The sequence below is a fragment of the Thalassophryne amazonica genome, chromosome 4, assembly GCF_902500255.1.
Source record: "Thalassophryne amazonica chromosome 4, fThaAma1.1, whole genome shotgun sequence".
In the NCBI taxonomy this organism is placed as follows: Eukaryota; Metazoa; Chordata; class Actinopteri; order Batrachoidiformes; family Batrachoididae; genus Thalassophryne; species Thalassophryne amazonica.
This window is the reverse complement of record NC_047106.1, coordinates 50,136,541-50,163,473: the sequence shown is the minus strand read 5'-3', so window position 1 is coordinate 50,163,473 and position 26,933 is coordinate 50,136,541. Positions and strand designations below refer to the sequence as shown.

The 26,933-nt window shown below is 39.5% G+C and overlaps 2 protein-coding genes across 2 annotated transcripts; one reads left to right on the top strand and one right to left on the bottom strand.

The window, feature by feature from the left end:
- Positions 1-4,406: 4,406 nt before the first annotated feature.
- Positions 4,407-16,493, bottom strand: LOC117508916 (thymus-specific serine protease-like). Its single transcript, XM_034168753.1, has 8 exons — positions 16,433-16,493; positions 11,127-11,302; positions 9,588-9,687; positions 8,883-9,010; positions 8,797-8,816; positions 4,791-4,914; positions 4,614-4,701; positions 4,407-4,513 (listed from the first exon to the last, which is right to left on the bottom strand). Exons 1-8 carry the CDS (start codon positions 16,491-16,493, stop codon positions 4,407-4,409), a joined length of 804 nt encoding a protein of 267 aa, XP_034024644.1.
- Positions 16,494-24,575: 8,082 nt separating this feature from the next.
- On the top strand, positions 24,576-25,701 carry LOC117508186 (lysophosphatidic acid receptor 6-like). The gene has a single exon (XM_034167851.1). It carries the CDS (start codon positions 24,577-24,579, stop codon positions 25,435-25,437), a length of 861 nt encoding a protein of 286 aa, XP_034023742.1. The 5' UTR covers position 24,576; the 3' UTR covers positions 25,438-25,701.
- The last annotated feature ends 1,232 nt before the right edge of the window (positions 25,702-26,933 follow it).

Below are 26,933 nucleotides of genomic sequence, written 5' to 3'. Positions count from 1 at the left end.
AATGTATTCTAAACAAATAATTTCAGGGGGTATTCAAACTGCCAAAATAAAGCATGAACTAATTTTTAAAATAACTAAATATGGGAATGGCAGCACGGTGGCTGAGTAATTAACACTGTTGCCTCTAAGCAGGAAGGCCTTGAGTTAACTTCCCACCTGGTCTTTTCTATGTAGTGTTTGTGTGGGTTCCGGCTTCCTCCCACATCCAGTGACATGCAGGTTAGGTCAACTGTTGGCTCTAAATTGACCACAGGTATGAATGAGTGTGTGTGTCTACATGTGGCCCTGACAGCCTGGCAGCTTGTCCTGGGTGTACCCTGCCTCTCACCCAGTGACCACTGGGATAGGCTCCAGCCATGACCCTCAAATGCAATAAGCAGGAATAACAAAGTACAACTGTGGAAACATTCAAATTGCCAAAACAATCTGTGATCTCTGTCAGTACCAGATCCATGCTGTCTGCCAGATTTGTTCTGTATATGTGCACATCAGCTCTGCACATGTGCAGACAGACTGCTTTGGATCAGCAATAACTAGTACTAAGTTGTCTTAACATTAACTGCATACACATAAAACACTCCGTTGTTCCAGGTTTAATGACCAGGCGGTTGTTAAATGTTTTGTGCATTAAAATGTGCATGTGCAGAACAGATTTGGCAGGTGGTAAAGATCTTACAGTCTCCTTACCTGCACTAGTTGAACCAAGTGGTTGTAAGCCTCAGCCTGTTCCTCGTGGGCTCCACTCCTACTGGTCATGATGTCACAGATCTCCTTAACTGACATGAGCACACCTTCCTCATTATACTGCACACTTCCCATGATGATACCAGCCAAGTTTTGCATCAGCTCAATCTGAAGTAAAGGCAGAGAATGGTAGTAACAATGATCATTTTTCTCAAATACATGCTGCATCATAAATGATGGAATAAGTATTTTACAAAATACATGAAGGGAAATAAACATGTTTTGCACATGCAAAGAGAAGAATTGCTTTTTTTTTTTTAAAGAAATCCTCAATCCTCATGGTTTCAAACTGGTTGAATGCTTTAACAGTGAATGGAGTGTTAATTCTGCTCCCAGAGCTGCTTGGAGGTTAACCTAATGTGCATGGCGTAGCACATACAGTGCATCCAGAAAGTATTCACAGCACTTCACTTTTTTCACATTTTGTTATGTTACAGCCTTACTCCAAAATGGAGTAAATTCATTTTTTTTCCATCAAAATTATACTCACAACACCCCATAATGACAACATGAATTTTTTTTTTTTTTTGCAAATTTATTAAAAATTAAAAAAAAAAAAAACGAACTCACATGTACATAAGTATTCACACCCTTTGCTCAATACTTTGTTGACGCACCTTTGGCAGCAATTACAGCCTCAAGTCTTCTTGAATATGATGCCACAAGCTTGGTGCACCTATCTTTTGGCAGTTTTGCCATTCCTCTTTGCAGCACCTCTCAAGCTCCATCAGGTTGGATGGGAAGTTTCAGTCTCTTCAGAGATGTTCAATCAGATTCAGGTCTGAGCTCTGGCTGGGCCACTCAAGGACACTTACAGAGTTGTCCTGAAGCCACTTCTTTGATATCTTGGCTGTGTGGTTAGAGTCATTGTCCTGCTGAAAGATGAACCGTTGCCCCAGTCTGAGGTCAAGAGCGCTCTGGAGCAGGTTTTCATCCAGGATGTCTCTGTACATTACTGCATTCATCTTTCCCTCAATCCTGACTAGTCTCCCAGTTCCTGCTGATGAAAAACATCCCCACAGCATGATGCTGCCACCACCATGCTTCACTGTAGGGATGGTGCCTGGTTTCCTCCAAACATGATGCCTGAAATTCACGCCAAAGAGTTTAATCTTTGTCTCATCAGACCAGAGAATTTTGTTTCTTTAAGTCCAAGAGTCTTTCATGTGCCTTTTGGCAAACTCCAGGTGGGCTGCCATGTTCCTTTTACTAAGGAGTGGCTTCCATCTGGCCACTCTACCATACAGGCCTGATTGGTGGATTGCTGCAGAGATGGTTGTCCTACTGGAAGGTTCTCCTCGCTCCACAGTGAACTGCTGGAGCTCTGACAGAGTGACCATCGGGTTCTTGGTCACCTCCCTGACTAAGGCTATTCTCCCCTGATCACTCAGTTTTGACGGGTGACAAGCTCGAGCAAGAGTCCTGGTGGATCTGAACTTCTTCTATTTCTGGATAATGGAGGCCACTGTGCTGATTGGGACCTTCAAAGCAGCAAAAATGTTTCTGTACCCTTTCCCAGAGTTGTGCCTTGAGACAATCCTGTCTCAGAGGTCTACAGACAATTCCTTTGACTTCATGCTTGGTTTGTGCTCTGACATGAACTGTTGACTGTGGGACCTTATATGTAGACAGGTGTGTGCCTTTCCAGATCATGTCCAGTCACCTGAATTTACCCCAGGTGGACTCCAATTAAGCTGTAGAAACATCTCAAGGATGATCATTGGAAACAGGTGGACCTGAGATCAATTCTGACCTTCATGGCAAAGGCTGTGAATACAGCACGGAAAATAAGTATTTGATTCACTGTTGATTTTGCAAGTTTTCCCACCTACAAAGAATGTAGAGGTCTGTAAGTTTTATTGTAGGTACACTTCAGCTGTGAGAGACAGAATCTAAAAACAAATCTAAAAAATTACATTGTTTAATTTTTAAATACTTAATTTGCATTTTATTGCATGAAATAAGTATTTGATCACCTACCAACCAGCAATAATTCTCTCTCACAGACCTGTTATTTTTTTAAGAAGCCCTCCTATTCTGCACTCTTTACCTGTATTAATTGCACCTGTTTGAACTCGTTACCTGTATAAAAGACACCTGTTCACACACAATCTATCACACTCCAACCTACCCACCATGACCAAGACCAAACAGCTGTCTAAGGACACCAGGGACAAAACTGTAGACTTGTAAAAGGCTGGGATGAACTACAGGACAACAGGCAAGCAGCTTGGTGAGAAGGCAACAACTGTTGGTGTAATTATTAGAAGAGAAGAAACACATGATGATTGTCAGTCTTCCCCGGTTTTGGGCTCCATGCAAGATCTCACCTTGTGGGGTAAGGATGATTCTGAGAAAGTCCAGAACAACACAGGAGGACCTGGTCAATGACCTGAAGAGAGTTGGGACCACAGTCACAAAGATTACATTAGTAACACACTACGCCGTCATGGTTTAAAATCCTCCAGGGCAGCAAGGTCTCCCTGCTCACGCCAGCACATGTACAGGCCTGTTTGAAGTTCACCAGTGACCATCTGGATGATCCAGAGGAGGCATGGGAGAAGGTCAAGTGGTCAGATGAGATCAAAATAGAGCTTTTTGGCATCAACTCCACTACTTGCTGTGTTTGGAGGATGGGAACAGGCCCAAAGAACACCGTCCCAGCATGGGGGTGGAAACATCATTTTTGGGGGTGCTTTTCTGCAAAGGGGACAGGACGACTGCACCGTGTTGAAGGGAGGATGGATGGGGTCATGTATCGTGAGATTTTGGCAAACAACCTCCTTCCCTCAGTAAGAGCATTGAAGATGGGTCGTGGCTGGGTCTTCCAGCATGACAATGACCTGAAACAAACAGCCAGGGCAACTAAGGAGGGGCTCCGTAAGAAGCATTTCAAAGTCCTGAAGTAGCCAAGCCAGTCTCCAGACCTGAACTCAATAGAAAAACTTTGGAGGGAGCTGAAACTCCAATCCTGAAAGATCTGGAGAAGATCTGTGTGGAGAAGTGGACCAAAATCCCTGCTGCAGTGTGCAAACTTGGTCAAGGAGCTCTGTAACTGCAAACAAAGGTTTCTGTACCACATATTAAGTTCAGTTTTTCTATTGTATCCAATACTTATTTCTTGCAGTAAAATGCAAATGAATTATTTAAAGATCATACAATGTGATTTTTTTTTTTTTTTTTTTTTTTTTTGTCTCTCACAGTTGAAGTGTACCTATGATAAAAAATTACAGACCTCTACATTTTTTGCAGGTGGGAAAACCAGCAAAATCGACAATGGCTCAAATACTTATATGCCCCACTGTATATGCAAACACTGACAAAAGGCAAGCTCTCGTTCGGAGGCAAGTATACTAACAGCTAACCATGCATCACACTGCTGCCCATATTTCTTGATACCTTTGATATAATCCTCAAAATATTAAAAACAACAGAAATAGACAACATACAGTGGCAATATGTTTAATAAAATGTCCACTCAATTGTAAAAATGAACCCTTCACCTGATCATCAAAATTCTTGGGGATCTGACAGCAACTGAAATCCTTGACCACCTGGCTGATGTTTCCAATCACGAGTGCTTCTTCCACAGCTGCAAATGCTCTTCTCACGGCTACAAAACACTATGGACAGATGATCAATTTGACCTAATCACATTTTTGTCATTTACTGGCCATCATGTCACTGACAGGCAGCAGGCAGCAGGCAGCAGCCTTCATACCTTCTCTGAGCCACCAACTGCTGTGTTCTTCAGACTCAAGCCAACAATCTGAAACAGAAATGTACAGATGTGAGTGTGAATTAAACTGGTCCTGCCAAAATAAAAAGGTCTATGCTGATGATACATTGCTGTTGCTGCCATTGGTTACTGTCGTTTACATTGTTGTATGCAGAGAAGTCCAGCTGAGCCTTGACAGGAGCAGAGGAGGCCACAGCTCCATACACCAGATGGGGAAACTGCAGTGGAATGAAATTAAATTTTGTATGATTTATTTTGTTGTAACTTTGAAATCTTAAACAGTTCATATTTGGGTTCCATTTTGCACCTTTCCTCTGAACCAGGCAGACAAAGCTCCGGCATAGGAGCCCCCAAAGGTTATCCAGGTGTTTCTGTGGCTCAGACTGAAGCTGTGGCAGATATATCGGTGAAACCCTGCCAAATCAGTAAGCCTGGAAAGAACAAACAAGAAGACTCTTTTTAGCCTTTTTGGCTGCAATCTGCAAACGTCACTTTACAAACGTTACTTTGTACAAATGTGAGTGCAAAACTCAAAGACGTACATTTTGTCAGTGATTTGTGATTTGTTTTTTCTCTGTAAGGATTTGGTGCGTTGTAACATCACATATTCTGCTTAGTGAAGATTTTGTCATCAAGGAGGACTATAAACTGAATTGTGTAAAAAATATCCAAGCAATTAATTGTGCCGTTTTCTCCAGTGTGGAAGGTTTCCGGTTCAAGGCCACCCATGCTCATTCTCCATGTAATATGGAGTTGCGTCAGGAAGGGCATCAATGTAAAACTTGTGTTAAATCAACATGCAGATCCACCTCAGATCAAAAAAAAAATATACTACCCCTGGCAATAATTATGGAATCACCGGCCTCGGAGGATGTTCATTCAGTTGTTTAATTTTGCAGAAAAAAAGCAGATCACAGACATGACACAAAACTAAAGTCATTTCAAATGGCAACTTTCTGGCTTTAAGAAACACTATAAGAAATCAGGAAAAAAAATTGTGGCAGTCAGTAACGGTTACTTTTTTAGACCAAGCAGAGGAAAAAAAATACGGACTCATTCAATTCTGAGGAATAAATTATGGAATCACCCTGTAAATTTTCATCCCCAAAACTAACACCTGCATCAAATCAGATCTGCTCATTAGTATGCATCTAAAAAGGAGTGATCACACCTTGGAGAGCTGTTGCACCAAGTGGCCTGACATGAATCATGGCTCCAACACGAGAGATGTCAATTGAAACAAAGGAGAGGATTATCAAACTCTTAAAAGAGGGTAAATCATCATGCAATGTTGCAAAAGATGTTGGTTGTTCGCAGTCAGCTGTGTCTAAACTCTGGACCAAATACAAACAACATGGGAAGGTTGTTAAAGGCAAACATACTGGTAGACCAAGGAAGACATCAAAGCGTCAAGACAGAAAACTTAAAGCAATATGTCTCAAAAATCGAAAATGCACAACAAAACAAATGAGGAACGAATGGGAGGAAACTGGAGTCAACGTCTGTGACCGAACTGTAAGAAACCGCCTAAAGGAAATGGGATTTACATACAGAAAAGCTAAATGAAAGCCATCATTAACACCTAAACAGAAAAAAACAAGGTTACAATGGGCTAAGGAAAAGCAATCGTGGACTGTGGATGACTGGATGAAAGTCATATTCAGTGATGAATCTCGAATCTGCATTGGGCAAGGTGATGATGCTGGAACGTTTGTTTGGTGCCGTTCCAATGAGATTTATAAAGATGACTGCCTGAAGAGAACATGTAAATTTCCACAGTCATTGATGATATGGGGCTGCATGTCAGGTAAAGGCACTGGGGAGATGGCTGTCATTACATCATCAAAAAATGCACACGTTTATGTTGATATTTTGAACACTTTTCTTATCCCATCAATTGAAAGGATGTTTGGAGATGATAAAATCATTTTTCAAGATGATAATGCATCTTGCCATAGAGCAAAAACTGTGAAAACATTCCTTGCAAAAAGACACATAGGGTCAATGTCATGGACTGCAAATAGTCCGGATCTTAATCCAATTGAAAATCTTTGGTGGAAGTCGAAGAAAATGGTCCATGACAAGGCTCCAACCTGCAAAGATGATCTGGCAACAGCAATCAGAGAAAGTTGGAGCCAGATTGATGAAGAGTACTGTTTGTCACTCATTAAGTCCATGCCTCAGAGACTGCAAGCTATTATACTCGTAAAAGCCAGAGGTGGTGCAACAAAATACTAGTGATGTGTTGGAGCGTTCTTTTGTTTTTCATGATTCCATAATTTTTTCCTCAGAATTGAGTGATTCCATTTTTTTTTTCCCTCTGCTTGGTCTAAAAAAGTAACCGTTACTGACTGCCACAATTTTTTTTCCTGATTTCTTATAGTGTTTCTTAAAGCCAGAAAGTTGCCATTTGAAATTACTTTAGTTTTGTGTCATGTCTGTGATCTGCTTTTTTTCTACAAAATTAAACAACTGACTGAACATCCTCCGAGGCCGGTGATTCCATAATTTTTGCCAGGGGTTGAAAAGTAGGTATTAAAAAAAACAAACATCTATTGCCAATTCTTAATTTATATGATTTGAGTCACTTTTTTTTAGTTCACTGCACCTGGTGTTGAGTGGAGGCCTTACAGAAATAACATAATTAGCCCAGACAGGTCCATAAGCATTTGGACAGTTAAACAATTCTTGTAATTCTGCCTCAGTGAGGGAGCTACCACAATGGAGCTGAAATGAATGGCCTAAGCAGAGGGTCGCCTCGTTGAGTCTGGTCTGCTTGAGGGTTCTTCCTCAATATCATCAGAGGGAATTTTCCTTACCACTGTCACCTGTGTGCTTGCTCTAGGGGTTGGTAAGGTTAGATCTTACTTGTGTGAAACACCTTGGGGCAGCTTTGTTGTAATTTGGTGCTATATGAACTAAATAAAATGAAATTGATTTAAACTGAAATTGAGACTTGTGAGGGAAGCTACAAACACACCTGTGACAACTCAGAAGGAGTTATAGGCTTCTGTGGCTGCGTTAGGAGAAATGATGTTTTGTGTAATCTTTGTCTGCCAGGGGAGGTGATGGTCTAGTGGTTAAGCCGTTGGGTTTGAGACCAGAGGATCCTCGGTTCCAATCCCAGCCTGACTAGAAAATCACTAAGCCCCCTTGGGCAAGGTCTTTAATCCCCTATTGTTCCCGGTGTGTAGTGAACGCCTTGTATTGCAGCACCCTGACATCGGGGTGAATGTGAAGCATTATTGTAAAGCACTTTGAGCGTCTGATGCAGATGGAAAGCGCTATATAAATGCAGTCCATTTACCATTTTTGTCTGTTGCATCAATAGTTGTACAACTCCATGGTGCTGTGGAACAGAGAAGGATTTTCTTAAAAAGAAGATGTCAAATTTCAGTTAAAGTTTTCCAGAAGGCACACAGGAGACTCGAGCCTAGATTTAATGTTTTTTTGTATATAAATATTTTTTTGTGTTCCATTCCATTATGAAGAACTGCTGCAGCAACAAGCAAATTAACATTATGCACAGTTTCTCCATTCACAGCCACAGGGGCCTGTAATATCTTTAGGGTTGTCTGGGTTGATTCCCTCACTCGTCTCGTTGTACGTCGTCACAGTTTTTGAGAACTGTCTACTCTAGATACATTTACCACACTATATCATACATCTGTATTTATTAATGATTGAAGTAAATCATGTTAACAACATACTTGGAAATGTTTCTGTATCCATCCCCTGACTTGTCTAAAGAAAACAAGCTGTAAAAGTGATGTTTTATGTTAAAAAAAAAGTTTGTCCAATTGCATATAGACTCTGAAGATGGAGGGACTGCATTTAAAAAAAGGGATAATTCCACAAAGTTAACACAGAATTCTGAATTAAATCTAAAAATCTAAACTATAAGCACATTCTGACTTTCATTTCAACTCCACTGTGGCGTTACACAAAGGCAAATTTGCAGTCATTGTGTCTACATACTGTCTTGACTGTAGTTTCAAAATGTTTACTATAGATTTGTCTCTGTGCCTTGCTTTATTATGTTACATTGATTTATTTGTGTGTTATTTTATGTGATATATGGTAATAGTATGTATTGTGCCAGGCAGAATTCAAATAAAATACCGACTTCTGCCATTTTCTTAAATTATTGTGTGAAATGAAAATAAGTTTTGTAAAGTGTTTTGATTTGTTTTTGTGTTCAGAATTATGTTATATTAACCCGTTTATGCCCAGATTTTTTTTTTTTATAAGTGGAAAAAGTTGCATTAGTACCTTTGAGATTTTTTATTGTGAGTAGAAAATTACAGTGATACACTTCGGCAACAATTGTTGCCTGTGGGACAAAACGGGTTAAGACTAAAAGTGTTGCTTTAGGTATGAAGTACTCAAATACTCATGCCTGCTGGCTACTCAGGTCTGCCATGTTCTCCAGTTTGAGACCATCAGCATTGATGCTGTCACCGTAGAAACGATGCTCCAGAGCCAATAGGAGAGCCCCGTGCTCTTCAGCCATGTTAACATGATGACCTTTGAAAATGTAGTGAAATCCAATAAAGTTCTCTCTCACATAAGTTAAGTCCTATTTCTAGGCCCTGAGGACCGTTGGCGCCTGTGCTTATCTTCAGATTCCAAAGCGTGAAGCAGATGAGAGTCTACAGCTGTCCCTGGACAGGACAAATGTCCGACACAGGTTACTTCCTCAGCCAAGACCAGTACCCATTTACACCTGGGTGGACTGGGATAATCTAGATTAAATGTCTTGTCCAAGGAAATATACAGAGAGCATGAGTGGAGAGTCAAACCCAAGTCTATTGTCAGGCCAACTCCATATCCTCTGAGCTTCCTGCTCTATGGGTAGTACTCGGCCTCGCTGTCTACTGGAGCCAGGTTTTATTATATACATTATGAATCTGATGAGTCAACAAAATGTCATGTTTAGGATGTCACATGGAGCAGCACTTTTACACTTCTATTTAAAAAATGCATCAGGTGGCATCATGCTTTACTTATCATGTGTCAGTGATTTGATACCATCATCTGTTTTTTAGGAACACACTGATTTAAAGCTTTCAAAAGAGATACGAGGTCAAGAAATATATCTAACCTGCCAGAAGATCAAATTCAGAAATGGGTCCTTCTCCTCCAATGAAGAGGAACACTGGACCATCAGGGCGCAACCAGAATTCCTCATTCACAAAGAACCTCTGGAATTAAGACAGAGACCCAATAAGAATTAGAGCAAAACTCTATAGAGAACATACCTCTATGAGTGTAAGAAACAAAGGATAATCTAAAAAAAAAAAAAAAAAATGCTTTATCCACCAGATTCAGAAAGTGCTCTGGATCTGATGGACTTTAGTCCAGATCATTTGCTGGACCATTTTCTACACCTGTGGAGAGACAGTCAGTGGATATGTGCTGTGCGCATGATTTTTCTCATGAGGCCTGATGCAATCATTGAGCTTGATCAAAGAGTTGCACCAAAAGAGCTGCACCCCCACCCCCAACACACACACACACACACACACACACACACACACACACACACACACACACACACACACACACACACACACACCTGCAAAGTATTGCAAATATCAGATCAATTCTGTCTTTGGCTGAAGTAGAAGCCTTCAGATGATCCATATTGTTGGAATTTTGAATGGCATGGAAAAGTGTGATCATACAGCCTGAGCCTTGGTTGTACAAGTATCTTCATATGAGGGCGGATTTTAAAGTTTTGCTATTTACTTATAGAATTTTGTACGGCTGTATGCTGTTTTACATGGCTTGATTGGTTTGTCCAGATGAGCCTTAAAATCCCAGGAGGTGGACCTGGTGTTTGTTCCTAAGGTTATAAAAAAGACAGTGGATCTTTTGCATTTTGTGCACCATGGCGATGGAACAAACTGTTGATTGAGACTGGGCTGATCTAGACCATAGAACATATTTGTTCTCTGCAAACAACTGTCGATGGTAGACATTTTTACTTAGTATTTTATTTCTGTTTTGATGTTCTGTTATTTTTTTTTTCTCTTATTTGATTATTTTTTATTCTTGGCATTATGTTGTCTTGACTGTATTTTATACAAAAATATTGTTTGTATGGTGTTTAAGAGCTATATAAATAACATGTACATCCACCTCGGATCTGCTGTAGTGATCCTGACTGAAACAAGGGAGAAGCCGAAGGGACTTACTTATAATAAAATGATGATATCGATTGATCATGATTTAAATTTGCTCTTGAAGTTTGATATTCATTATTTAACTTTGACCCTATAACTTACAACTAATTCTAATCTCTAACCTCTCATCCAATTCACAGAGATTTTGATTCTGAACTGATCAAAGACATTTAATATCCCGATGACTGATCTTTGATCCTATCTGCTGAACATTGATCCCGATCAGTAAGACTTGATAATAATGGATGAAGTTTGATCTTGATTCACTCACATTGCTCTCTGCAATGATACACTGATAACAGGATCAAAACTTTCAGGATCAACATTCTGCATTAAGATTAACGTCAGGATCCACCAGTATCTTCTCCTAAATTTAACAGGCTCTTCCTTGTCCCATGCAGAACTGTACTCATCATGTATGAGCATCTGTCAAGCATTGTTTGATCGTTGTGCACCTGAGAGAAGGTGTGAGTCCTTTGGTGGTCAGAGTGGTCCAACGGCTGATGAATTCGACCCTCCTTCACATACTCAGGGTGGTGCCAATTGGTTGCTGCATGTTTCAGAAGAAGCTGTTTGGTTTTCTGGAGCTGGAGATTTCGCACCTGTTCCTTGATCTTCCAAAGAATTTGTCCTGTGAAGAAGGAAAAGCAAAAGGAGTCACACCATAAAACTGTCCAGGACACATTTGGAAGAAGTAAATTCCACTCACCCTCTCAGACATAATACCTGACAAAATACCTTTACTGCAGTAAAACTCCAAAATTTACTATTGAGAATATGCTAAAGAACCAGTCAACATATCAATCAATCAATCAGTGTTGCCACAGTTACTTTGAAAAAGTAATCCAATTACTGATTACTGATTACTCCTTGAAAAAGTAACTTAGTTACTTTACTGATTACACAATTGGAAAAGTAACTAAGTTAGATTACTAGTTACTTTTTTAGTTACTTTTCCCAGCTGCCGACAACAACCCTCTGCCACCTCAACATGACAATGATACCTGTTTTGCCAAAACTCACTTTATAGTCACCCTTTCTTGACTTCAATGAAAATAAATACTTGTTTTATAAAAAGTAAAATAAAGACGTCTTTCTTGACCTCATATTTAACTGTTGACAGCACTGTAACAGTAAAACTTGCCATTTCTAACCTACATTGTTTATAAATGTAACTATTGAATTTTTTTCTAACATTTTTCTAACATTTAAATTCTCTCTAAACATTTTACTTGTCCAAATTATTATTATAAGTAGTATTAGTAGTTGTAGTAAACAAAAAAGGCTTCAAAACTGGACCTTTAATCTAGGGGTGTTGTGGGGGGCACATCCTTGCCCCACGCCCCCATTCCATCTGGATTCGCCCCTGCTTTGGCGTTTGAGCATAAAGAATGGATAACATTTATTTATGCAGAAAACAGGACCAGATTTACAGGTAAGAAAGTTTTATTGCGTTTTCACATCGTGTGGTCCTCAGAAAGAGAGTTTAGGTGCATTTGAGTGGAAAATAGTGTTAGTTGTTGACGCGTCGCGGAGGATCAGCTGTTTTTAACGAGACGATACAGAGCGGCTCAAATCAGAATTATAAATAAAGGAGGGAAAAAAGTATAAAAATGACTTTGTAAAGCTCAGTGCAGGTGTGCTGTTATCACTGCGCTTTAAGAGGTGAGGACGAGTTGTAGCTGCTGTAGAAAACCGCGGATTAAAAGCTCACAGCTCGTTTAAAGTGGGCAGTTCAGTCGAACCCCGACCTCCTGCCCACAGACCAAGTTTAATGCTGTTATCGACCCACAATGAAAAATAATAGTAACGCACAGTGACATGGAGAAGTAACTTTAATCTGATTACTGATTTGGAAAGATTAACGCGTTAGATTACTCGTTACTAAAAAAAGTGGTCAGATTAGACTAACGCGTTACTATGTAACGCGTTACCGGCATCACTGCAATCAATCAATCAATTTTATTTATATAGCGCCAAATCACAACAAACAGTTGCCCCAAGGCGCCTTATATTGTAAGGCAAGGCCATACAATAATTACGGAAAAACCCCAACGGTCAAAACGACCCCCTGTGAGCAAGCACTTGGCAACAGTGGGAAGGAAAAACTCCCTTTTAACAGGAAGAAACCTCCAGCAGAACCAGGCTCAGGGAGGGGCAGTCTTCTGCTGGGACTGGTTGGGGCTGAGGGAGAGAACCAGGAAAAAGACATGCTGTGGAGGGGAGCAGAGATCGATCACTAATGATTAAATGCAGAGTGGTGCATACAGAGCAAAAAGAGAAAGAAACACTCAGTGCATCATGGGAACCCCCCAGCAGTCTACGTCTATAGCAGCATAACTAAGGGATGGTTCAGGGTCACCTGATCCAGCCCTAACTATAAGCTTTAGCAAAAAGGAAAGTTTTAAGCCTAATCTTAAAAGTAGAGAGGGTGTCTGTCTCCCTGATCTGAATTGGGAGCTGGTTCCACAGGAGAGGAGCCTGAAAGCTGAAGACTCTGCCTCCCATTCTACTCTTACAAACCCTAGGAACTACAAATACACATACGAGTATACAGTGAAACTTACTGGGGCGCAAAACACATCAATTACAACATTTACATTCTTTTCAAAAACAACAACTACAAGTGTGGTAAATTAAAATCCATAAAACAAGTAATAGTCTTTTGTCATATACTGGTAGAATTCTAAATTTTAATAAACTTTACTGAGGCATGAGATACACTGCAAAGTACCAGTCAAAAGACTGAGCATTTTATTCTGATTATTTGTCTTTATATTCCTGACTTTCGACCCTAATTGTTAAACGTAGGTCCTAATTGCTTTGATCCTCTGTTCAAGGATTGGATGAATCAGGATCAAAGTCGAGTATTCAAGGTGAAAATTAGGTGTGAAAATTGGTTTTGACGCTTTAGTCTGCCCCATCCATCTACCAACTTTCAAATAAATCAGTTAATTCAGTTTTTTGGTATCCAGCTTTTATATATATATATATATATATATATATATATATATATATATATATATATATATATATATATATATATATATATATATATATATATATATATATATATATATATACGAGGTCGCTTAGTAAGCTATCCTACCTTTTTATTTTTTTAAAAAAACTATATGGATTTGAATGACGTGCAATTACACCAATCAGCTTGAACCCTCGAGTTTTTTCACGCGTGTCAGTGACGTCATTTCCCTGTGGGCAGGCCTTGAGTGAGATGTGCTCCCGCCCTCTCAGCTGAATTCCTTTGTTTCACACGCGCGCGTTGCTTTATCAAAATTTTTTCTGGACCTGTGAGGAATATCCAAGTGGACACTATTCGAGAAATTAAGCTGGTTTTTGGTGAAAAGTTTAACGGCTGATGAGAGATTATGGGGTGTTTCTGTTGCTGTAAGGACTTCCCACGGAGCGGGACGTCGCGCAGCGCTTCCAGGCGCCGTCGTCGGCCTGTTTCGAGCTGAAAACATCCTAATTTAAGGCTTAATTCACCCAGGACGTCGTGAGAGAACAGAGAATATTCAGAAGAGGCCGGCATGAGGACTTTATGCGGACATTCCACTGTTTAAGGACATTTTGTAATGAAAGACGTGCGCGCAAATTCGCCGAGTCGTTTCCGTGACGACTCGACAAATCTGTGTGCGCCGCGACAGGAAAAACACCTCCGTGTTGAAAACCATTTGTAAAATTTAGGCAGCTTTTGATGGCTTTCAACAAGTGAGTAACTGAGAAATTGTTTAACAGCTTGGGCATGTTCCAACTTGTCCGTTAAGGTTTCCAATGGAGGTGTTTTTCCTGTCGCGACCCCCCGCGGTCGGGTCCGGCCCGACATGCGACTTTGCCCGCACGTTCTTTAATTACAAAATGTCTGTTAACAATGGAATGTCCGAATAAACTCCTCATGCCGACTTCTTCTGAAAGTTCTCTGTTCTCTGACGACTTCCTGGGTCAACAGAGCCTGAAATATGGACGTTTTCAACTTGAAACGGCGAGACGCTGCCGCCTCGAAGCGCAGATCGCCGTCAGGCACCGTGGGCCGTCCTTATGGCGACACTACCAGACCAAAATCTCTCATCAGCCGTTAAAATTTTTACCGAAAACCAGCTGAATTTATCGAATGGTGTCCATTCAGTTGTGCCTTACAGTTTTGAAAAAATTTTGCTCAAACAAAGCAGCAGTCTCTAAACCATTCCTAAACAATGAAAAAAGGATGAGAGGGTGGGCCACTCCTCACTCAAAGACTGCCCACAGGCGAATGACGTAACCGACAGGCGTGAAAAAACTCTCGCATGTCCACGAGGGTTCAAGCATGTCTGATGTAATTACATGTGATTCAAATCTATATGGTTTTTGAAAAAAAATAATAAGGTCGGATACTTTTCTAATAGACCTTATATATAGACCTTAATAGACCTTATATATATATATATATATATATATATATATATATATATATATATATATATATATATATATTTCTAATAGACCTTATATATATATATATATATATATATATATATATATATATATATATATATATATATATATATATATATATATATATATATATATATATATATATATATATATATATAAGCAAACAAGCAAACAATGAAACAAGCAAACAAATACACAAACAAGTACATACTGGGGTAATAATATGATTATATATAAATTTCATTAATATAGTAATTATCACCAGTCACTAAGAAAAACATTTTAAATTGCATTTTAATTTGAAATCAAAATGTATTCAATCCCTCGTGTCCAAATGTTTGACTGATGTATGTTTTCTTTGTAAGTTTTCTTTTGTGTATCAATACCTTCAGTTAATTCAAAATGCTGCAGCTAGAGTACTGACGGGGACTAGAAGGAGAGAGCATATCTCACCCATATTGGCCTCTCTTCATTGGCTTCCTGTTAATTCTAGAAAAGAATTTAAATTTCTTCTTCTTACTTATAAGGTTTTGAATAATCAAGTCCCTTCTTATCTTAGGGACCTCATAGTACCATATCACCCCAATAGAGCGCTTCGCTCTCAGACTGCAGGCTTACTTGTAGTTCCTAGGGTTTGTAAGAGTAGAATGGGAGGCAGAGCCTTCAGCTTTCAGGCTCCTCTCCTGTGGAACCAGCTCCCAATTCGGATCAGGGAGACAGACACCCTCTCTACTTTTAAGATTAGGCTTAAAACTTTCCTTTTTGCTAAAGCTTATAGTTAGGGCTGGATCAGGTGACCCTGAACCATCCCTTAGTTATGCTGCTATAGACTTAGACTGCTGGGGGTTTCCCATAATGCACTGAGTGTTTCTTTCTCTTTTTGCTCTGTATGCACCACTCTGCATTTAATCATTAGTGACTGATCTCTGCTCCCCTCCACAGCATGTCTTTTTCCTGGTTCTCTCCCTCAGCCCCAACCAGTCCCAGCAGAAGACTGCCCCTCCCTGAGCCTGGTTCTGCTGGAGGTTTCTTCCTGTTAAAAGGGAGTTTTTCCTTCCCACTGTCGCCAAGTGCTTGCTCACAGGGGGTCGTTTTGACCGTTGGGGTTTTTACGTAATTATTGTATGGCCTTGCCTTACAATATAAAGCGCCTTGGGGCAACTGTTTGTTGTGATTTGGCGCTATATAAATAAAATTGAATTGAATTGAATATCAACAAGCTGTCAAGTTATTTATACTAAAACAGATAAAATCAAACATACGACTGTGAGAAAAATTTCCTGCCACATTTCAGGGTTCTTAAACTTACCAGATTCAGAAAAGGACAAGATGAGGAGAAGGACGAGACAGCAGGTTGGTGTCAGAAGCATCTTCAACCGTGTATCGGAGACAATTTAATCTAAATGTGTACATGACATTTTGGTGAATCTTTATACTGCTTATGAGGCTGTACTAATGACCTGTTACTGAAATATCACCATGGAAACCATGATATTGGACCCCTGTGTTGTTATATTCTGCTTGTGTGTATAGAGTGTCTGTCAAGACCAAAGCAAAAGGTACCGTAGTCTGTGTGTGTGTGTGTGTGTGTGTGTGTGTGTGTGTGTGTGTGTGTGTGTGTGTGTGTGTGTGTGTGTGTGTGTGTGTGTGTGTGTGTGTGTGTGTGTGTGTGTGTGTGTGTGTGTGTGAGAGAGAGAGAGAGCAAGAGAGAGAGAGAAACAGAGCTGGTCAGCAAAAAGACAGTGTTGGTGTGGTGATGTAATGAAATCTGCACTCTTACCTTGTCATGACTTTTCGGCGTGGATAAGCTGCTGCTGCAGCAGGTTATTTTTTTAATTTGTGTTACCTTTCATCACATTTGACATCAGCACATTACCAAAATAAAAATGTAAGAGTTTGTCTGACTATAAAGAAGGTGTGATTTTATTTATACTATTTCAAGCATACACATTGTTACATTGTTCATGCAACTACAACATAAGCATTAGTCAAGATTTTTTTTCTTTTTTTATATCCAGTCAAGGCCAAAGGTTTACATACACTTTTACTAAAAACTTTGAATTTTCTTCCAATCAACATATTTGTTCAAACGAAACACAAAATGATAGCTGCATAGATTAGATCAACATATTTCTGTTTTTACTGTCTATGTCAGTGGGTCAACGGCTTACATACACCAAGATGACAAATGACAAGATGGAAGATTCCAGAAAAATTGTCTAATTAATAATAATAATAATAATAACTTCTGAATGACAATTTGGCATAATTCTGGGTTAACTGGGAGACTTACCGTTTTTTCCCCAATTGCTTATACACATTTTAATAATTTGGCTCACTGTGTCAAAACTCTACACACAGCAAGATGAGGCACAACACTTGTTTTAAAACACCTCACAGCTTTGTCAAAATGAAACCCTTTAATGAAAACCTAACAATCTCTTCTAAAAATGTCATTCTAGCAACAAAATGATACACACATGCACCATTTTGAAACACTTTCAAATCAACAGCAACACACTGATGTGTTTTACACAAAACACTGAAGTCAATATATTTGTATTTACTTTATCTCAAACAAGAGCTGAAAACTACAGTAGTCAGCAACAAAAGTGTTATTTCCCTACTTTTATTTAATTTCCTTTTTTTTTTTTTACAAAGAAATAGAAATTTCTTACAAATACCTAAAGAAAGACAGAGTACTATATAGTTCAAATTCAACACACAAAACAATGAAAACAAGTGTTTACAGTACTGTAGTTTACATACACGGTACAGTAACATCAGAATGATATTGTACTTGACAGTGCTACCCACTGTGTGGTAGCTGAGGTGTGGGTGGACCCTTTGTCCACACACTAAAAAAAAATGAACCTGTCTCAATGAGAAAAAGTGATGTAAGTTACAGTTTTTATTGATTGCTTTGACACAGTAGTCGACTCAAAATCCACATTTCTCAAAACAGTTAACGCAGAGGCCTAAACAGTGGCACCAATGGTCAAAATGACACATTTTGCTTGCAAAAGGCTCTAACTCTGCTAAAACATTTAAACTATGGACCAAAAGCAAATTCTGCCCTCAAACAACACAACTTGCACACAAGTGCATAAGCGCTTCCAATCAGTCATTAGACAAGGGGCATCAAAATACAAAATGCAGCACTCAATGTGAATCAGTGCTGCATTACTGGTCATTGTACCTAATGACTGAGCTACAGTAATGACTGAGCAGCTTACATGTCAGTGCCATTTGTAGTCAAATTTGCCTTCTTGCAAAAAATTGATCCAGATATGCTGTGATGAAAATTTTATTGATTGCAGTATTCATTCTTGTTTTTCTTATTTAGACCGTGGCTAACAAATGAAATATCCCAACAGAAACCACATATAGAATATGAAAGAAAAAATAAAATCCGTCACTGTGTAAGACATTAGGAAAACAAAAATAATAATTCTGTACAATGAAGAAAAAAAATCTCTACTAGTCTATTCTCTCTTGATGAATAGGCCACATGGCCTCATCTACATCACACTCAATATTTTCCCTTGCGATGCACCTAGGGAAGAATCTTCTAGCATGCCTTATCCATCCTTGGCATGCCTCTGCATCTATGTCTTGGGCACCAGCGGTCATTGCATCGAGCAAGGGCATCTGCTCATAGGGGCGGTGGTTGTATACCTTCCATCTCCATGCACTGAAGAATTCCTCTATAGGATTTAAAAATGGAGAGTATGGAGGAAGGAATTGCATCATCATCCTCGGGTGCCCCACAAACCACTCATTCACCACATGAGAGTGGTGGAATGCCACATTGTCCCAGATGATTACAAACAGTGGCATGCCAGGCCTCAACAGCCCTCTTTCCTGAGGCGGGATGAGCCTGTCATGCAGGGTGTCCAAGAATGCAATGAGGCGCTCACTATTGTAGGGGCCAACAGCTGGAATATGGCTGAGGACGCCATCATTAGAAATAGCAGCACACATAGTAATGTTGGCGCCCCTCTGCCCAGGACCTGTAATAGTGGCCCTATGCCCAATGAGGTTCCTCCCACGGCGCCTCACTTTACAGAGGTTGAAGCCGGCTTCATCGACATAGATGAAAATATGATGTGCCCCCTCAGCTTCAAGCTCCATGATACGCTGAAGAAAAGAAAAAGCAAAATTACAATTACATACAGTAAAGGTAACTCCAGTTGACAGTAACTGCATGATATGCCAAGGCACAACAGTATAGTACTGTAATGTGTCCTTACCTCCACATATTGGCATCTGGCCTCCTTCACAGCATCAGAGTTCCTCTTGAAGGGAACTCTGTAGAGCTGTTTCATAGCCATGTTGTTCCTACTGAGGACACGGGCAATTGTTGTCTCACTCACAGTATTTACATTTCGAAATACCACCTGATCTGCAATCACTGCTGCCCTGATTTCACGCAGCCTAATGGCATTATTTGCCAGAACCAAGTTCACAATGGCTGCCTCCTGCTCAGCATTCAAAAGTCTGCGTCTACCACCACCGACCGGTAGCCTTTCGATTCTATAAAGAATACATGACATGTGGAATAAAATTACATGACATACTGTATATCACTACAGATATATCTGTATATACTGTATGAGCAACATTACCTGTTCTCCAGTCGAAAAACTCTGACAATGGATGCAACCGTGTTTCTATTGAGAACAGGTTGGACTCTTTGTCCAGCCTCTCTATGTGAAAGACCATGATTTACCACATGATCAATCACAGTTGCCCGAATTTCATCTGTGACTTGAGCCCTTCCAGCTACACCCCCACCTCGCACACGGACTCCTCTTCCTCGGACTCCTCTTCCCCCGAGCCCTCTACCTCTCACTCTCATGTGCCTTAGACCATCCATGCTTGCAAGTTACAACACACAACGTGGCACCTTTTGACCCTGCAGACTGATTGCAAATTGAAAAGTTGTGTGAAGCAGTGTCAAACAGGTGCTCCAGTGATTTCATGCCGGTCAAGAGGTTTCTACGAGATGGGAATATATGGTTTCTGTTTGGTTACCACAGCTAAAGCAATGGAGTTTGGACTGTTTGAATGACATCTGCGTTAACTGATTTGCAAAAGGGTGGGGGAATTGTGTCAAACCAATGACAATGGGTTAACTCATTTGCAAGAGGTGTTTTTTGCTCTGCTGAGAGAGTGATGATGAGGACTGAGAGGTTACCAGTTTCTTCAAACAGGTTAAAGCAATCAATAAAAACTGTATTTTACTGTAACTTCACTACGTAAAGTTATTTCAACTTACGTAACGAGTGAAGTCTTGTGGCATTATGAAATAACTAAATTGAAATAACAAAAGAAAAAATATATGCAAATTGTTACATCAGTTTTTCTCATTGAGACAGCACCTTTTTCAGAGTGCAGCTTCCCTCAGTGTGAGGCCGTGGTTGATCACATGGTCCACCAAAGTTGCTCGAATTTCATCTGAAACATTTCTCCTTCTTGCTCTTCTTTGTCCTTGTCCACATATCTCTCTTTGTCTTCCTTGTCTTCTTCTTCTTTCTCTGGGTGTTACTGCCTCCATGATTGCAGATTTGACAAAATGTCTTACCTGGGCTCTATTTGTTGTGCCAAATGTCAGACTGATTGGTGGTGAGTTTTTTGTGTGAGTGTTGTCAAATGTGTGCATAAGTATTTCCAATTGCCAGATGTGTTTTGCATTTTTATTAAAAGTGTTTTCCCAATGATAACAAGGTATTTCATCTTTGAGTTCAGTGTCTAATGTAGGAAACTGTGTGTAATCTTCTGCAACAACTGTGTTGAAGAATTACAAGCAAAGTGCAAAGCAGAAAATGTGTTTACGGTATTGTCACATTGTGTTTTAGCTACTGTTAAAAGAAGTTTTGGATTTGAAGTTTTAGTCTAAGCATTCACTTTTTTGGTGTAAGCAGTTGGCAAAAACTGTAATTGGGGAAACTTTGGCTGCATTTAAAGATTGACCTGTAGAACCAGTGCCTTCTTACTTTGAAGAAAAACCTTAAACAATTTAATCAAGGCAGCAGGATCAAAATTTTGTATCTCCAACAGTCAGCTTTCTATTTAGAATCTATCTAAAAAAAAAAAATAGGATTCATTGTGCCACAAGCAACTGTACAATCAATTAAACAAAACAAGAAGGGACGCCCAGAGAATGCAACACTCAGATACAGAATCATGCAGATTAATTCTTTGTGATGCCATAATATTTAGTTTTGTGTGTCCTTGACATTTGATGAAGTATATCCAGAATTGAATCACATTATCCTTGACTAACATGCAACTATTCCACCATGCTTAGTCCATATTAGATCAAAGGTTTTGAGTTAAGCAGTCATGACCTTTCAAGGACAAAGGTCATGTGGCCAGAAGAAAGCTAGCATTGAGCATCATATTAGTTTTTCCACAGAAGCCAGAGGTTTATCTTTTATCAGTTACTTAAAATAACCAAATAAAAAACATATGACTTCATTCTTGGCTGGCCCTTAACCATTTCACCAAGTTTGATAAAAATCAGATCAAATTTCTTCAAGATATTTTGTCCACATATGGACAGATGGATGGCCGGATGGATGGATGGAAAATGTAACACATTTGGAACGACATAGACTTTACATCATTGAGGAAGGAAGCCTAAATTAACATCACAGAATTAACTAACTTTTGCTTCAAAGGTCCAGCAGAACCACGGGACTAAAACCATGAGGGAGATGAAGGCATCAAATAGATACAGTCCTGTGAAAAAAGTTTGTGCACCCTTGAACTTTTACATGTTTGACATTTTTTAGGACATCAAAACAACACAACAAAAATTCTGGCTTCTTTATCAAAATTTCTAAAATTATGCCTTTTTGAAAAATAATCTCTACATGATGAATTAGAATAAATAAAATTCAACCAGCCAAAAAGATGATGTGAAACTAATTCATGCATTTATTTCCTCTAGGCTGGACTGTTGTAATTCATTATTATCAGGTTGTCCTAAAAGTTCCCTGAAAAGCCTTCAGTTAATTCAAAATGCTGCAGCTAGAGTACTGACGGGGACTAGAAGGAGAGAGCATATCTCACCCATATTGGCCTCTCTTCATTGGCTTCCTGTTAATTCTAGAATAGAATTTAAAATTCTTCTTCTTACTTATAAGGTTTTGAATAATCAGGTCCCATCTTATCTTAGGGACCTCATAGTACCATATCACCCCAATAGAGCGCTTCGCTCTCAGACTGCAGGCTTACTTGTAGTTCCTAGGGTTTGTAAGAGTAGAATGGGAGGCAGAGCCTTCAGCTTTCAGGCTCCTCTCCTGTGGAACCAGCTCCCAATTCGGATCAGGGAGACAGACACCCTCTCTTCTTTTAAGATTAGGCTTAAAACTTTCCTTTTTGCTAAAGCTTATAGTTAGGGCTGGATCAGGTGACCCTGAACCATCCCTTAGTTATGCTGCTATAGACGTAGACTGCTGGGGGGTTCCCATAATGCACTGAGTGTTTCTTTCTCTTTTTGCTCTGTATGCACCACTCTGCATTTAATCATTAGTGATTGATCTCTGCTCCCCTCCACAGCATGTCTTTTTCCTGGTTCTCTCCCTCAGCCCCAACCAGTCCCAGCAGAAGACTGCCCCTCCCTGAGCCTGGTTCTGCTGGAGGTTTCTTCCTGTTAAAAGGGAGTTTTTCCTTCCCACTGTCGCCAAGTGCTTGCTCACAGGGGGTCGTTTTGACCATTGGGGTTTTTACGTAATTATTGTATGGCCTTGCCTTACAATATAAAGCGCCTTAGGGCAACTGTTTGTTGTGATTTGGCGCTATATAAATAAAATTGATTGATTGATTGATTGAATAAGCAAGTGCACCCTTTATTATAACACATGTAAACCATCACTTTTACATACCGTCTTCTTTAGACAAGTCAGGGGATGGATACATGAACAATTATAAGACACTGATTGTGTCTTGGACTTTATTTTCATCAGCTATGAAGAAATACAAACAGTATGACACTCTATGGTAAATTTCTGTGGAGCAGACATTTCTCAAAAACTAAAGGACCGTGCAAGGAGACAAGTGAGGGAACCCACAAGACACCCAGACAACCCTGAATTTTTAAATTTTGCATCACCAGTTATAGTTACAGAAGTTTTATAGAGGTTGGGTTTTTTTAAGAAAACTTGAAAGTTCAGCTACAGTTTACCAGACGGCACATTGGAGATGCAAACCTAGATTTGATCTGTGTTGATGAAAGAAAATTCTTCTGTGCTCCACTCCACTATGAAGCTATGAGTGGTGATGCAAAATGCAAAACATGCACTATAAGCAATTTCTCCAGTCGCAGCCACAGAAGCCCATTCTTCTGGGTGTCTTGGTGGTTTTCCTCACTCGTCTCCTTGCATGGTCCTTTAGTTTTTGAGAACTGTCTCCTCCACAGAAATTTATTACAAACTTATTATTACTAATTTATTACACATTTATTATAGAAATTAATACAAACAGTCATACTGTTTGTATTTCTTCATAACTGATGAAAATAAAGTCCAAGACATAATCAGTGTCTTATAAATTTTCATGTATCCATCCCCTGACTTACAGTTACTCAGTTTTGAGAACTATCTACTCCATGCAGATTTACTATGGCGTGCCATACTGTTTGTATTTCTTCATAACTGATGTAAATAAAGATCAAGACATAATCAACATCTTGGACATGTTCATGTATCCATCCCCTGACTTGTCTGAAGAAGACTGGATGTGAAGTTTATATGTGTTATATGTGCACTCACTTATTCACGCCATCATTTTGGCTTTTAGATTTTTTTTCTTTTAATTCATGATGTAGAGATTACTTTTCACTATGAGTTTAAATGTCATAATTTTAGAAATTTCAATGTAAAAAGCCAGAATTTTTGTTTTGATGTCCTAAAAAATTTCAAATACGTAATAGCTCAAGTGTGCGCAAACTATTTCGTTATACTTTACGTGACATCATCTACTTTTAAGAGTTTTTCATTAATACAAAAAAAAATCTAGAAAACATTTATAAGTTTTATAAGGACAAAGGCTAAACTTCAACTTTATGTCAGTTTTGGATGAATTCCTTGTCAGTTTCTATGCAGTTGCTTTATTTGTTCTGTTGATGCTCTGTGGGTCTTGCATACTGATAATACCTCTTTTGGAGAAGGGCTAAAGAGTTGCGAATGTTGGCAAGAAGCAAAATGTTATTTAAAATATATCTAGAAAACTAAGTAAGTACAGTATCAAGATAGAACCTGCTGAGATGGCAAAAAAAAAAATGTTTATAAGAACCACAGTTCGAGGCTGAGGTAGAGTAGCTTCCTGTTATGTTGCAATGATATAGTCAAAAATAACTCTTTTCCGGTTAAAACTGATAAGAAATGTGGGTTTTGTGCAACATTCAGTTAATCACGTCATTATTCTTTCAGGCTGAAGCGTAACATGGAAGGTTTAACCCTGGCACACACTGTGTACGCTGTGGTATTTGGTGCCATCATGGTGTTGGGTCTACCTCTGAACGCCGTATCACTGTGGATTTTGATACGCCGCCACAGCCTGAAATCCTCCAACGCCATCCTCATGGTCAACCTGGCATTCTCAGACCTTCTGCTGGCATTCTCGCTCCCCATGAGGATCTACTTTTACAGCACGGGCACCTGGACATTCAGTGTGGGAACATGCACGTGGCTCACAATGCTCTTCCGAAACAACATGCGCTCCAGCTCTATTTTCATAACCTTTATCAGTGTTGACCGCCTGCTGGCTGTAGTTTATCCTCTCAGATCGCGCCACCTGAGAACGAGCTCCAACGCCTGGAAGTCTGCCATTGCTGTTTGGCTCATTCTCATGGTGGTGACCATCCCAGGTGGTGTGATGTTTTCAAGAGGATTAAATAGCTGCAATGATTCTACATGTTTTGAGTTGCCTCGCTGTGAGTGGAATAACCCAGTAAAAATTGTTCTGCTGTATTCTACCTCTGCTTTTCTGTTAATTGTCTTGGTTGTTAACATTGTGTCCACCGCTTTGGTGGCTTGGACACTTAGCAGGCATCTCAGCGACTCTGCACAGGTCAACAACAAGGTGAACGTCATGCTTATATATGTCATGAATCTGATCATGATTATCGTATGCTTCTTGCCCCTGTCATTGGCTCTTTTGTTCAATAGTTGGAAACCTGCTCGTTATCCACTGGTATGTCTTACAAGTGTGAACTGCTGTCTGGATCCATTCTTGTATTACTTTTCTTTGGATGCCTTCTGGAAGAAAAAAGTATCGCACAAGAACCCAGCAGTCTGGAACTGATGCCATAAGATGACATTTGCCAGTTGTGGAGTTTTTGCATTGCGCAACATAACAGATTCTTCAGCAACTGTTAACTCAGATTGTGTGATGAGCTTTACCATGAAATCCTTGCCAGCAATGGGACTGATTTTGGGTGTTGAGGGTGTGCGTGGGTGGGGTAGTGCTTTTTATAACTGGTCTTTCATCACTAAACTGCCTGTCATACATTTGCATCCACCTAAAGGAATGTTTTTGCTCCCACTTGTTTTCCAGGAGACTTTTTGTTTTTCCTCAAATTCAAATGAGCATATTTGAATAAAATAGCTATTTTTGTGTGATATATGTGGGGAAAACTGACTCAACAATTGTGGTAATTGCAGAGTTGTTTGATGCATTCCCGCTACAAACCTATATCATTATCGCCATACGGGGGAAAAAAAACCATACAGGATCAACACATGCATGTGAAAATTTCTTTGTAAACTAAAGCACATTGGACAGATACAGTGAGGCTCAAAATATGAACTGCATAAGATAAAGGTGCGAGCGAAAATTGACTATACTGAATATTCAACGTTTGACAATATACTTCATTAAAAATGTGTTTATCCATAAAAAATAAGTGCTATGATGCTGGGTATTATGTTGAACAATAAAAATCAACGTAAAACTGTTGTACGTACGCTGAAATGTTGTCATTCTGGAAGTTGCTGACATTGTGGTCATTTACATTATTATTTTCCGTTACCCTTAGTGGTTATCTTGTGGGAAATGTTTGCAAGGCTACCAAATATAAAATGTGCTGCTTGTGTTTAAACGTGTGAACTGTAGGTGTAATAAGATTTGGCTTCTACGCAACTCAGATGAGCCAGCGCACTCTAAATAATCACACAAGCACTTTTAAAATATTCATTATTTGAGAAATAAATTAGACACTTGGAGAATGCAACACAAGCACCGTGTATGACAGACTGGTTTTGAAAATTGAGCAAGTGTTAAACACAACACAGAGTAAAGGTTGCGACCATTAGAAAGATGAAAAGATAGTAGGGGGAAACCGAGGCACGGTGAATCAAAGGGCACAGTGAATCAGTAGCTATATCTGCAAAACTACATATACATTTGCAGCAGTTATGCCACATTTTTATGCATAAAGACATCCCCCTTATAAATTAGTGTTTTGTTTTTGAATATATTAAGGGTAAAATTAAGTGGCAAAGTGAAGTCAGTTTTTTCCTATCAAAAGTACATTTTGTAGATGTCAGTGTCAGAGGCTGGATACATGAACATTTCCAAATCACAGAATTTTAATACTTCATTTAAATAAATTAACAAATACAAACAGTATGGTACTTTATGCTAAATCTATGAAGTATGCAGTTCTCAAAAACTGACTGACCCTACAAGAAGATGAGTGGCAGAAGCCACCAAGACAAGGAATTACAGTGACCCCCCCCGCATTAACGCCACCTGACCTACAGACTAAGAGTGGCCAAATCAGACGGGTGGCCTTTGTT

Bases quoted from the DNA above. Each gene is read 5' to 3' on its own strand.
- LOC117508916 (XM_034168753.1), bottom strand. From the start codon at position 16,493: ATGCTTCTGACACCAACCTGCTGTCTCGTCCTTCTCCTCATCTTGTCC. The intron at 4,702-4,790 runs GTGCAAAATGGA...ATTCCACTGCAG, and splicing joins CTGCCTGGTTCAGAGGAAAG to TTTCCCCATCTGGTGTATGG. The intron at 4,514-4,613 runs GTAACCAATGGC...TTTCTGTTTCAG, and splicing joins ATACAACAATGTAAACGACA to ATTGTTGGCTTGAGTCTGAA.
- LOC117508186 (XM_034167851.1), top strand. From the start codon at position 24,577: ATGGAAGGTTTAACCCTGGCACACACTGTGTACGCTGTGGTATTTGGT.